General features: G+C 40.7%; 2 protein-coding genes across 3 annotated transcripts in view; one reads left to right on the forward strand and one right to left on the reverse strand.

Annotated features, from left to right (window-relative positions):
• The window catches only part of LOC131448893 (integrin alpha-M-like), a 29,067-nt gene that overhangs the window by 11,782 nt on the left and 3,326 nt on the right, over positions 1–13,959 (forward strand). For both annotated transcript variants that reach the window (XM_058621685.1, XM_058621687.1), the window contains 16 exons: positions 10–156; positions 233–445; positions 2,685–2,818; positions 3,084–3,226; positions 3,314–3,468; positions 4,471–4,599; positions 5,123–5,196; positions 5,308–5,449; positions 6,453–6,551; positions 7,897–7,976; positions 8,073–8,159; positions 8,250–8,319; positions 8,429–8,527; positions 12,469–12,549; positions 12,643–12,753; positions 13,433–13,546. In XM_058621685.1, the coding sequence (XP_058477668.1) occupies positions 10–156; positions 233–445; positions 2,685–2,818; positions 3,084–3,226; positions 3,314–3,468; positions 4,471–4,599; positions 5,123–5,196; positions 5,308–5,449; positions 6,453–6,551; positions 7,897–7,976; positions 8,073–8,159; positions 8,250–8,319; positions 8,429–8,527; positions 12,469–12,549; positions 12,643–12,753; positions 13,433–13,546 (1,878 nt within the window). The remainder of the gene's footprint in view (positions 1–9; positions 157–232; positions 446–2,684; positions 2,819–3,083; positions 3,227–3,313; positions 3,469–4,470; positions 4,600–5,122; positions 5,197–5,307; positions 5,450–6,452; positions 6,552–7,896; positions 7,977–8,072; positions 8,160–8,249; positions 8,320–8,428; positions 8,528–12,468; positions 12,550–12,642; positions 12,754–13,432; positions 13,547–13,959) is intronic.
• LOC131448931 (tripartite motif-containing protein 16-like) lies at positions 10,241–11,905 on the reverse strand. The gene has a single exon (XM_058621756.1). It carries the CDS (start codon positions 11,897–11,899, stop codon positions 10,241–10,243), a length of 1,659 nt encoding a protein of 552 aa, XP_058477739.1. The 5' UTR covers positions 11,900–11,905.

Consider the following 13,959-nt stretch of genomic DNA (forward strand, 5'->3'; position numbering starts at 1 on the left):
CTTCCACAGTTCCAGACCGGGGAATATTTTGGGGCAGAGGTTTGTGCCATGGATGTGAACGGTGACCGCTACACTGACCTCGTCCTCATATCTGCCCCGATGTACAAGGACACTGATAGAGATGGAAGAGTTTATGTTTGCATTCTGACTGGTTTGGTAAATGACTTTTTGTATCTTGTGCTATTAAAATCATTGACTTTGACACTGACTCTGATCCATATTTTTTAACCAGAGTGTAGAGTGTCACTTTGATTCTCCTTTGGTACTGAGAGGGGATGCGTCTGATGGAGGACGGTTTGGCTCTGCAGTCGCTGTGCTGTCTGATCTGAACACAGACGGACTCAACGATGTGGCGATCGGAGCTCCACTGGAGAATGACGGTCAAGGAAGCCTCTATATATTCCATGGTGAAGGAGGACAGAGAATCAGTGATACTTACTCACAGGTGAGCAAGCTGAAAGAATATTATTGAACACGTTCACTATGTGAGGCCTGTTACACCCCAACAAAGCTCTGGAGCCACATACCAACACAAAAAACAACAGATTTAATTTAAGATTTAATTAATAAAGTGTGCACAGGCACAGTGGACAAAAAAAGACACACACAAGAAACACAGACTGTATGCTTATGTGATGGTCAGTGTCTGATCTGTACCCAGAAGCTCCATCGTTACGCACATGCACCAAATTGTGTGCATGTGTAGAATTGAACATCTTTATAACACTGTCCATTCCATTCCACACGTGTGCAAGACTTTTGTCCCACTTTCTATCTTTTTTCTGGTGCAAACACATTTTATATCAAGTCAAGTCAGAATATAATCTGACATAATCACATCAATAAAGCAAAGACAAAAAAAACAATACAGCAGCAGACAAAAGAAATACGCAAGAAGAAGCAGGAATCTAGTTCAACCTGAATTGAATGAAAAGGAGAATAAATAGGTCTTTAAAGGATTTAAAGACAGTAAAGGTCACCTCTGGTCTTAGGGAGCTGGTTGGCCGATCTAAAGGCTCAGACTCCGGTGTGCTCGCTCAGCAGTTCAGCCAGATACTGAGGTACCAATCCATTTTAAGTTTTAAAAACTAACGATTTTAAAGTCTATCCTGAAACACAGTGGTGGAGCGAGGCCAGTATAGGTGTTATGTGAAAAATGGTTAAGTGTACTGGTGAGGAGAAGAGCTGCATCATTCTGGGCAAGCTGCAAACTTTTTCACAGTCCTTTCCTTCAGCCATGTACCCCATACTCCACTGTCTGGAAGAACACACGCAAACATCACATCACAATCTCTCAACATGAATGATCTAGCACTGGAATGTTGGCTGAGTCTATTAATATGCTAGTTTCAAAATGTAACCATACTATTTGCAAATCAGATTAGAAATATAATGGGAGATCTTGACCAAACTATTATTTTACCACCATCTGTTTGCAAAAATAATCCTCCACAGCACATAGAAATGACGGCGTTCACATCAGTATTTGGTGACCATAGCAGCAGGACACAGTGTGAGCACAAAAAACAAGAAATGGATGTGCTTCCGGTTTCAGATCCAGTAGGAAGTAGGAAAAACACACATGGAATTAAGAAATACTAAAAAGTAAAACAATAAGTAAACAAAGAAATACACACCGCTATATGAGCCCAGCCATGGAAACACCAGGAACAAGTCTCCTATATAGTTATACAGTGACCTCTGACACCTGTTAGCCCACAGGACAGAAACTATTGTAGTAGTTTGAACAATAGTTATCAATAGCAGGTCTAGGGACCCCAAGGGTTCTATGAAGAGGTCCCAGGGGGTTCTCAGAGAAAAATAAAATGAAATATGAATGTAAATGTCATAAAAATGAAAAGTAGGAAAGGTAATATACTGAAGAGTTAGAAGGATCAAAGATAGAAACATATTTCTAATCAAATCAAATACATTTAAGTGGTTCTGTTGTTGTGTGGATGGATCAGTCTGTTGCTGAATGAGCTCCTGTGCTAATGCTAACCCTCTGATAGTTGCTAAATCACTAGCATCACAGTCACTACCATAACAATACTGAGCTAGCACATAACATTGTGAACAGTGGATTATTAAAAGACACGATAATAAGAGGTTCAGGGCACCATGTCATCATCTGCTGTGTCTGTTCGCCTCCAGGTGTCCAGTTATTGTCATGTCCTGCCACACTCCTCCATCCGAAAGTTTGCGACTACACATTGTAGCTTCTCCTTCCGTAGCATTTCCGTAGCATAGCAGAAGTGAGATCGCCGTCGGCCTGACCAGAGGCGTTTGTCTTTGTTAAGAACTGTCCTTCTGCAGTTTTTCCTTGTCCATCTTCATTCAATGATGAAAACATGCAGCTTCTCCAAGCAGCAGTAACTAGCCCACGCAGGAGCGGCTGCATATAAAGCAAAAAAAGCACTCAAATGTGGTATCACCACACCCCCAACTTGGAATCGGTTCTCAGCGATCATCAACCCAAATTCAAATACATGGACAGTTTAAGTTTATGGTTTTACGACCTCCAATACTGTGATTTGAAGCATGGAGTGGCTTCTTCGTGATTTCAACTATTCTGTAAAACATACTTAATAAAGCACATAAAACCACACAAAGTATAGCATAATAATGTTTTTCACTGTCTTTACATTCAGATTCATGTGATTTTAAAGTGTTCATTTCCACAGAGAATTGCTGGCTCCGAAGTCCAGCCCGGACTCAGGTTCTTCGGCAGGTCCATCGGTCATTCGTCCTTTGACCACAGTGGAGACAATCTGCCGGACATAGCAGTGGGTTCAAAGGGCAAGGTTTTCTTACTCAGGTCAGTACCAGACATTCTGTGTCAGACAGTTAAAGGGATAGTCCAGGATTTTGGAAGTGTGGCTGTGTGTGGCACTGACACATAGTCAGTGCTGGCTGTGCTGGTACAGACACTCTCACTGAAAACATGGCGGCCAGAAGGGATACGTCACTATGTCACTACCTCATACCCTCACAGTAAACACTTGAACTATTCCTTTTAAAACAAAACATGAGTTTGTTATTCTGCTGTTTTTTTGTGTGTTTTTCTGCTCTTCCATTTCCAGATCAAGGCCTATAGTGATGGTAGAGGTGACAGTGTCCTTTAGTCCAAACCACATTCCTACTCAAAACACAGTGTGCTCTGTCCCACTGAAAAACACAGCTCAGGTGTGCTTCGTCATGACCATGCTTTCTACAGCACCCACAGGTTCCTCATTCTTCTGTTTCCCTGAATCACAGAGCCAGTGTCCGTCCTTTTAAATGTATGAAGAGGAAAATCCTCTTTTTTTTTCAGCACAAGCAAAGATCAATTACACATTAACACTGGATGCCACGCGCAAGCCCCCAAACAACCGAGCTTTCATCAGTGGCAAACAGCGAGAGAAGACTGGCTCCACTGATTTAGACTTAAATGGGAGAAAATGTATCCAGGTGGAGTTCTCTATCGAGGTAAGTTGTTTGAGCTCCGACTGCTGCTATAATGGCTGATAAAGTGATAACATTTCTTGTCAGTTATTGCAGTTTTAAAGACCCATGACATGACCTTTGGCCTTTCACATATTTACATGTCTCCAGTTAAAATGAGCTGATGTGTCGTAGTGGTACGTGGACTTTTTAAATGACCATAACATGTGTTGTAGTGGTACGTGGACTTTTTAAATGACCATAACATGTGTCGTAGTGGTACGTGGACTTTTTAAATGACCATAACGTGTGTCGTAGTGGTACGTGGACTTTTTAAATGACCATAACACGTGTCGTAGTGGTACGTGGACTTTTTAAATGACCATAACACGTGTCGTAGTGGTACGTGGACTTTTTAAATGACCATAACACGTGTCGTAGTGGTACGTGGACTTTTTAAATGACCATAACATGTGTTGTAGTGGTACATGGACTTTTTAAATAACCATAACACGTGTCGTAGTGGTACGTGGACTTTTTAAATGACCATAACATGTGTTGTAGTGGTACATGGACTTTTTGGTTTGGTTTGTTATAAACGTGAGAGATGTAGTTATTATGACACTACATATTTATGAATAATTATAATAATGGGCTTCAAATAACATTACACAGAACAGAAAGGTGCAATGAATACATACACACAAGGTATTTATGTTAAATCCATATATGGGCTACTAAAACTCAGGATACAGAATGGCATGAGATATATGTATACTTTTATAATAGGAATATTACTAATATAATAAAATAATTTATTTAATAATTATCACTTGTTTAAAGTAAACTTTAAACAAACCAAATTATTGGATTATATTAGTAATATTCCTATTAAAATCATTTGAATTATTACATGTTTAGTTTAAACAAGTAATAATTCAAATTATTGGATTATATTAGACTAGACTATTTATAAAACATAACTAAAATATCATTCATAATAGCATACTGGATTCTGATTGTAATACCTGTGTCCTCTTGTTGCAGGCTTGTCCAGATGATGCTCTCAATGAAATTAACAACGAGCTCAAATTCACCTTTGATGGTTTGGCCTCAAACACAGTTGGCCTTAAACCAAGTCTCTCCCAGCAGGCTAAAAAAACAACCTTTCATTCTGTAAGTGACTGTTAACGACACCTTTGCCTACCGTTACTTAATAACTCAGAGACACTGTGAATTTACATCATATACTTGCTACACACTAAACATTTCTTCAGAGACCTGCAGTGTTACAAAATACACTAAAAGCATTATTCATTGTAATATGAGACAATTCACTTTATACTTTGCTCCTCTTGTCGTTTATTAGGTTAAACACCTGTGTGTGTGTGTGTGTGTGTGCAGTGTCTTTGTAAATGTATTGTTAATATGTTTAACTTAGTCTCGAGTTTATATTGTTTTAAATTTAATTTTGTTTTGTTTTAAAGCCCTTTTTTCCTTCTCCCTCAGAAGGCCCTGCCTTTTGCCAGTTGTCGCCACAGTTGTAAATAAGAATTCAATAAGGTGGTGGTCAGTGTAGCACTGAACAAATCAAGAGTTAAAACACATGAGATCTTTCGGTCCATTTTTGTTGCTCAAACCATTGAAAAGTGTCATGAGGTGAAGTATAAATCAGTCTCTTTCTGTGATCACACAACAGTTGGGGTTTGAGATCAACTGTGGCTCTGACAACGAATGTGTGGACAACCTGAAGGTGGATTTCAACTTCACCAGGTGAGAAACTCAAGTGACACAGTTGTCAATTGTGCCTGTTTGCATTGAGCCGAGGCTACAACAGTAAAGCATCTCTCTCACCATTTCTCTGTTTTTGTTGCAATCCGCCAGATCATTGGAGGTTAAAGTGGGCATTGATGAACTCTTGAATGTCACTGTGTTTGTGGAGAACAGTGAGGAAAACTCCTACAACAGCCAGCTTATCCTCACCTACCCAGCCAGCCTCTCCTACAGGAAGTTCACCAGTCTGCAGGTGAGGTGCCAGGATTGAGTGATTATTTAATAAATGGTTTGTATTTATATAGTGTTTTTCTAGTCTACACAGGGAAAAAAAACATCTAAATGCAGAGAAATAATTATTCAGACTACTGTACACAAAAAGCTACTGTATAATACATAATACTATTTATAGTTTTGGATCTTTTGAAACTGAATGGAGATAGGCACTGCCTTGTACCACCACAGTAGACCATCACATCTTCCTGCATCATTCAGTATGTGCAGCAGAACATGCTAAAGTGTCACTATACTCCCTCTTCTGAAGCTAAATCCACCCTATGTCTGGTTTTGAGAAATGCCAAGAAGTGGACTGAGAGCTGAATGAGACAAGGACACTCATGTTGCTTAGATAAGTCGACAGAAGCTTGTACCATCAAGCAGGGACCAAAAAAAATGGCAACATTTGAACGTAGCTGCTAGTGTTTGAGTTTTTTCATTCACTCTTTCACACCCATTCAGTCACATTCATACAGCACATCCATGTGCAGTGCTTTTTCTATCACACATCTTTCATACCAATTCACACTCTGGGGTTAAGTGTCTTGCCAAGGGACACATCAGCATGTAGGCTAGCAGAGCTGGGAATCAAACCCTTGACCTTCCAGTTGAAAGATGATCACTCATATTGGTGAGCTGCCCATGTGTCACGCTGATAAAATGTTACGCTATTTACGTAGCTGACACATATTACCCTACGTCACGTATTCCCAGCCTGCACCACGGTGAGTTCAACTGAACTCAACTCAACCCAAATGAACTGAACTCAACTGAACTCAACTCAACTCAACTGCTTGGTGGAAACGAGGCTTAAGGGAAATGAACATGAAATATATCAATGCACTTTTGTGGGATCTCCAAATCTAGGTCACACGTGGCGTGTCTCAGAACCCTTCCCCACTCAAACACACACCATGAAACTGTGTTTTCTTCATGCCTGCCATAAAACACTTGTTTTATTCATTTGTTTTTGAACACAGGGAAATATTGAGTGCAACTCCTTGGACAGTGAGGATGGATTAATGCAAGGAAGAACCCAGTGCAGCGTCAACAAGCCCATTTTCAAGAGCAACACTGAGGTGTGTGTGTGTGTTTCAGGTATCACTCATGTTGTGGGGACAGGGTTGCCACCCCTTCCCATAAAATACGGTTTTATAAAGATAAAAGATGTGTTCCATATTAAACAGATACAGAATGCACTTTATTTTGAGGATCAAGTCAGTGCTATAACATGACAGAAAAATGACACATTAGTCCACTAATGAAAATGTCTGTCATTCAGAAAATGGTTCTTTTAATTGGTCATCTGATTCACTGTGAGTCAGGTCATGCAGACGTTTAAAAGTAAGTAATAAAATGAATCCTAAAACAGACAGGGAGCCAGAACAGGACTTACGTATATGCTCTCTGTGTTTTGCAATATAATATTTTACTTTTACTTAAGTGTTTTGTTTTGTTTCTTTGAAGCATTGTGAAAGGATTCCTGTTTTGTTTCTGTTTGCATCTCTGGACAATTGTTTAATTAGTTTAATTAAAAGTTAAATACACATGTGTGTTGGAGTGCTCACGAAATGATTCACATTTCTGAGTGATTTTCCTCTCAGTCATGTCATTTCCATGTGTCTCGTCTGATTGTCCAGTAGAACAGCACACTCACATGTATCTTAGCCAATAATTTGCTGTATACTCATCGTTTGTACGAGACGTATATAAAACTAATAGAGGGAACAAAATACACATACTCTTGTTCCTGCTCTGTGTTTATTTCTTTTATGCATGAGGTAACTTGATAACTTGATGTGTGTTGCTAATAACATAATTATAGATACAACACTAACCTTGAGTTTGACACATTTTAAGGTGAAGACATGTATGGTTAAGGTCAGGCTTAGGCCAGTGCTAGCTCTGGTTAAGGTTAGAGTCTGTCTCCAGGAAATGAATGCAAGTCATTGTAATGTCCTCTGAAGTCATAATTCAAGGCCCTTGAACGTTTTTTTAAATCCCCCTAAATAGACAAGTGCTTGAGAAAAACGTGAAGTTGATATTTAGGTAAATGTCTCCCTTACTGTTTGATGCCCTGCATTGCTTGATGTACGTAGACGAGGCCTACGCAGGACAAACGGCAAGTCATTATTACTAGTGGTGCAGTGGACACTGTCCACTGTCTCTCTCTCCACTGTTGACGTGAGTAACGTTAAGTGAGAGAGCGACAATGACGTGTTGTCTGAGAAATTAAAATTCCAAGATCTCTGGTTCACCAAAGACTGACTTGACTGACTGTCTAAGATCCTGAGGACAATCTTGTCCACATGCAGAGCATGCTGCAAATCAATGGACGAGGCAGCTCTTAAGCTGTGTGTGTGTGTGTGTGTGTGTGCTGCAGAGTGAACGGTCAGTCTGACCTCTCTCATGTCATCATTACAGGCTGTCTTCATTGTCTCATATGGGATTGAAAACAGTAGAGGACTTGAGAGGAGAATTTTCATCACAGCAAATGCTACCAGGTACACACACACACACACACACACACACACACAGTGTACTGCATGTCATCATCACAATAAATATGGCGTTTGTTTGTTTGTTTGTTTGTTTGTTAGTCAGAACCAGGATCACTCCAGTTCCAGTGACCTGTATAAGACTAAAGGGATCGATGTGAAGTACAGCATTTTTGTTACGATGGAAAGGTTTGAGTTCTTCATCACACAGAGGAAAACAACTGTGAAGTGACACTGACACTGTATCCGACCTTTAACATATGTGCTTCCTGTATTTAGCTCCCTCAGCTACGTCAATTTCACCTTTGGAAAGAATGATTTGCAGAAACCACTCCAACAAACAATTCTGGTAAAATATCGCCGAGTCATCGATCGACAGCAAACCTTTCTTTTTCTCCACTTTCTTAACGTTCATTAGTTTGAAATGAACATTCCTCGCTTTGCTCGCCTTCTTACAGGTGACGAATGACATCAGAGCGCTGAACTTCACCGTGGTGATCCGGGTGCCAGTGAAGCTCGGTGACCAAGACGTCTGGGTGGATTCTGACAGTTTACAGGTGACAGTCATCATCCCAATAGATCTGATTCAGGCATACTAGGCAAATGCTTGGGAACCCCCAATGACAACATCGTCATTATATCTAAACCCCCTCAATGGAGCCCCTTTATGAACAGTGTTGTACAGGCAATGACACTTCAGGGGCCACAAAAAACATAAATAACAAGAGGGCCCTAAAAGCTGGACCTATGCTTTGCAGGTAATCAGGGTGGGGAGGAAATTGTGAGGGGCCCAATTAGCTTCTTTGCCTGGGGACCCCCAGAGTCTAGGATTGCCTCTGATAAACATGGTTCCAAACAAGTTTTTATTAATATCAAAAGGTACAAAAAGAGGAAATGATTAAACTTATTTTGTACATGTTTACATATGTTAAACACTTATGAACACCTTAAGTCAGAGGTGTCAAACTGGCAGCCCGCAGGCCACATGTGGCCCCCTGATCCATTACATGTGGCCCCCCACCTAATATCATGTTATAATGAAAACATGGTCCCGCAACCTCCTCTTCCTTTAAACACAGTGTGTGTGTGTGTGTGTGTGTGTGCGTGCGTGCGTGTGTGCGTGCGTGCGTGCATGCGTGTGTGTGTGTGTGTGTTGTTGTGGAGATTTGATGATCATTGACAACCATGGATAGAGTTTACAATCCCAACTTTTATTGATTTCTACAATCAAAAACCAATCAATTCCACTTAACCATGAATCAAATACACTTAACCATGAATCAAATACACTTAACCATGAATCAAATACACCTAACCTTGAATCAAATACACTTAACCATGCATCAAATACACTTAACCTTGAATCATCTACACTTAAACATGAATCAAATACACTTAACTATGAATCAATTACACTTAACCATGAATCAAATACACTTAACTATGAATCAATTCCACTTAACCATGAATCAAATACACTTAACCATGAATCAATTACACTTAACCATGAATCAAATACACTTAACCATGAATCAAACACACTTAACCATGAATCAAATACACTTAACCTTGAATCAAATACACTTAACCATGAATCAATTACACTTAACCATGAATCAATTACACTTAACCATGAATCAGTTACTCTTAACCATAAATCAATTACTCTTAACCATGAATCAGTTACTGTTAACCATGAATCAATTACACTTAACCATGAATCAATTACAATTACACTTAACCATGAATCAATTACACTTAACCATGAATCAGTTACTCTTAACCATGAATCAATTACTCTTAACCATGAATCAGTTACTGTTAACCATGAATCAGTTACTGTTAACCATGAATCAATTACACTTAACCATGAATCAGTTACTGTTAACCATGAATCAGTTACTCTTAACCATGAATCAGTTACTGTTAACCATGAATCAGTTACAATGATCACCACACTTTATATTTAATAAATCAGCGTGAAAACGTCGTCTTCCTCTTGGACTCGTGCACTTCCTGTGCAGCGGAGAGTCGCCGACCATGGAGAGGTTACGAGCACATACGATGCATGGTGGCGTGGAATCTCTTCTCTGTCTCATCACGTTTTTACTCTTTATTTTTTAATCGCTTTTCAACAGTTTACGACTAAAATGAGCAAATGAAAGAAACTTTGTCTATAAAGTTGCTCACAGTTTGAATTCAAAAGTCAAAAGTTGAAGTTAAAGATTTAAACTCAGAGTTGAACTCACTGCTGCTGAAAGAACTCCAGATTATTTGAGTTCACAGAACTCTGCTGTGGCTCCAGGTGAATAATAAAGATAAACTCCAGCATAGAGAGTCTGAGTGAACGTGGTCTGGACTCTGTGGAGCAGAGTCATGGTGTCAGAGACTCTGTAGAAGGACAGAAGACCTGCTCTGTGGTCCAGGTAAACTCCCACTCTGGAGACTGTAACATCTGAGACGTCAGTCCAGATTCTGTTGTGACCAAACTGACATCTGTTTTGTTCACAAACTAAAGCCCAAGATTTGTCATTGTTTCCAAAAACACATTCTGGACCTGATCTGCTGATGTTCTTGTACGTCACTGCTACATTAACTTTTCCTCTTCCTGTCCGCTCCACCTCCCAGTAACAATGTCTAGTCAGACTCTCTTTACTCAGGACCTGATAAACAGTGAATCTGTCTGTGTGATGAGGATAAGTCTGAGCTTTCTTCATTACTGTCACTTTTCTGTTTCCCTCAGATAATAACAGATATTTGTTTGCTGTGTTTGGATCCAGTGTGATTTCCTGTGAATATCTGAAGGATTCAGCTCTGGTCTTTGGTTCTGGTTCTGGCAGTAAAACATCTACTTCAGCCACAGCCAGTGAGATGTCTGTCCACGTCTTGGTCAGGAAGTCCTGCAGTTGACCTCTGACCTTTGCCACAGCCTCTGTCACATCCTCAAAGTGTCTCAGAGGACGGACGTTGATGGTGGACAATGATGGACTGAGTGCTGACAGTAAGCGGTAGTTGAGGAGAAACTGGTTGTGGTCGTGTGTGAGTGAGAGCTGCTTCAGTTCAGCTTCTCTCTTCTTCAGCTCAGTGATCTCCTGCTGAAGCTTCTCCTCGGCGTCACTGACTCGTCTCACCTCAGTTTCCAGCTTGGATCTGATCTGCTGCTTCACGTCAGAGCTTCTCCTCTGCAGGAGACCCATCATCTCAGTGAAGCTCTCGTCTGTGTCCTTCATGGCTTTATCAGCAGAGAGAGTGAGAGTCTTCCTCTCCTGTTGAAGCACCTTCACGTCTCTGTCTCTGTCCTGGAGTCTCTGCTGGACTTCTTCTCGACTCAGATCTAGGTCTTTCTGCTTGTGCGTCCTCTCTGCTGCAGCTGAGACCGTGTCGTGGTCTTTATGTTCGTCTACACAGCAGAGAGAACAGATGCACTGCTGATCAGTGCGGCAGAACAAGTCCATCATCTTATCATGACGAGGGCAGATGTTCTCCTGGAGGTTCTTGGAAGGCTCCACCAGCTTGTGCTTCTTAAATGCAGGTGATTGATGATGAGGCTGGAGATGTTCCTCACAGTAAGAGGCCAAACAAACCAAACAGGACTTGAGAGCTTTCAGTTTCATGCCAGTGCAGAAATCACAGGCCACATCTTCAGCTCCAGCATAGCAGTGTTCAGCAGGAGCATCGTGGAGTCCAGTCTTCTTCAGCTCCTCCACTAAATCTGCTAACATGACGTTTTTTAACAGTTCAGGCCTTGGCATGAAGATCTTTCTACACTGAGGGCAGCTGTAGATCCTCTTCTGCTCCTCTGAGTCCCAGTGGTCTTTAATACAGTTCATACAGAAGCTGTGTCCACAGGTAAGAGTCACAGGATCCATCAGAAGATCCAAACAGATGGAACAAGACAAGGTTTCTCTCTGCAGCTGAACTCCTGCCATTTCACCGCTCTGTCACTACGACTGAGTTTCTCTTCCTCAGAATTCTAACAGGTTTGAAACAGGTTTGAGCTCTGGTCTCAACAATATGTGATGCGGCAGTGGGTGGAGCCTGTAGGCTCTGACTCTTCTCCACCCATTGGCTCCTCCTCCTCCTCCCATTGTCAAACTGCAGATATGAGGGGGAGGGAACCAGGAACCACTCCCACTCTGACATGGAGTGACCTCTGTTCTGAGTGACACTCACTGTGTGTGTATGTGCGTGTGTGTGTGTGCGTGCGCGTGCACGTGTGCGTGTGTACGCGTGCGTGTGTGTGTGTGGGTGCACGTGTGCGTGTGTGTGAGGCACAGCTGCCAGTGAGGAAATAGAATATAATACTAAATATATTTGCTATGAATATTTGACCACATCAGTAAATGTATTACATTCAACATTCAATGACCTATAGAAGCTTGTGTTGTGTGTTTTAATTACAGTTGTTCTTTTTTATTTTCTTATTTATTTCAATGTTGTTTTGATATGAATTGATTGATAGAACAAACACGTTTCCTGTGAAATGGTCTGTATTCAGATTCCACAGTGCCGAGCCGTCACGGACGAACAGTTCCCTGTTGCAGATTTTGTCTCTGTGGTGCAGAAAAGTAAAGTGGTGGTAAGTCCGTCTCTGTCCTCCACACAGACACACAGACACACAGTATTCAGACATGTACCGGGCATTACAGTCGTCGTCTCTCTGTCCCCTCAGGACTGCTCTGTGGCCACGTGCCGAGTGTTCCGCTGCACCAGGTTCATGGGAAGACTGGAGAGTGTGAAGTACACAATCTCTGGCAACCTTAGTTCAAACTGGATTGAGCAGGTGATTGATGGTCCAGTGTGTTAGAGGAAATGATTTTCATGTAACAGAACTGATGTGGCAGCATTGTTACCGTTAGCTCCCACAGTCGGTTCCTTTGACCCTCTAAACTGACTGTAGGTGTGAATGTTAGAGTGAATTTCAGTGATCAGATTGTGGTGTGTCCACTATGGAGAACCATCTCAGTCAAAATGAAACAAATGAATAAAAGCAGAAATAAATAAATATAATAAGGAATATATACAATTATTATTTTCAGGGGACTTTTATTTCCTAATGACATATTTATTTATCTCCGGAGACTTTTATTTTTAAGTGCCACATTTGTTTCCCAGGCTGTATTACATATCCAATCCTTGTATGCAAATGAGGGGGCGTGGTTAATCATAGACCCTATATAAAGCCTTCCCTTTATCAGCTGTGATGTAGAACACATCACTCTGTGTCTCCACAGACATTTGCTTGTATTTAAAAGTTACACACCGCAGCTTTGATGATACTCAGGTTCCCGTATGCTGAGAAATGAAGGGTGAGATGAGAGTTATTCACTTAATAAACACCCACAAAGTGTAAGTTTCATTTAAGAAAACGAGATCTTTAGAGAGATTCTGTCTATATTTACTAATAATAATTCTCTCAGGAAAATCCTTAATATCATGTTTCTGATTTATTTCTTGTACAGATTAAACTTCCCTCTGCCAAATTCCTCCTGACCAGCACAGCCAGTCTGGAGTATGACACAAACCAGTACATCTTCTTTTCAACAGGCTCTCAATTCAACTCTCCCATTCACAGGGTAAATGTCTTTTTATATATGATGTAGTAATCTGCTTCATTTTATGACACAAAAATCTCACATGGATTATGGAATAAACTGTGGCGGAGTTTTGTAAATGTTTATTTTACATCACTGTGCTTTGTTTGTTTGTTTCTTGACAAAGAAAGTGTAATCATTTGGTGCATTATGTAATAATCTACCAAAAAAAAGAAAATCACTAGTACTTCAGTAAGAAGGGGGTGTGGTCTATGGGTGTGCCTCGCAGGGAAGCGAGCGCAGTGCATTCTGGGAGTTGTTGTCGTTCATCTACATGAGCCAAAAATACATTGTTTTGTCTTTGTCAGCCAAGACGGCACTTTATTTCACTTTATTTCACTTTATTTCACTTTATTTCATATCATTTCACATTTTTACTCCATAGATAAACATTC

The sequence above is a fragment of the Solea solea genome, chromosome 21 (genome assembly GCF_958295425.1).
Source record: "Solea solea chromosome 21, fSolSol10.1, whole genome shotgun sequence".
NCBI classification, from domain to species: domain Eukaryota; kingdom Metazoa; phylum Chordata; class Actinopteri; order Pleuronectiformes; family Soleidae; genus Solea; species Solea solea.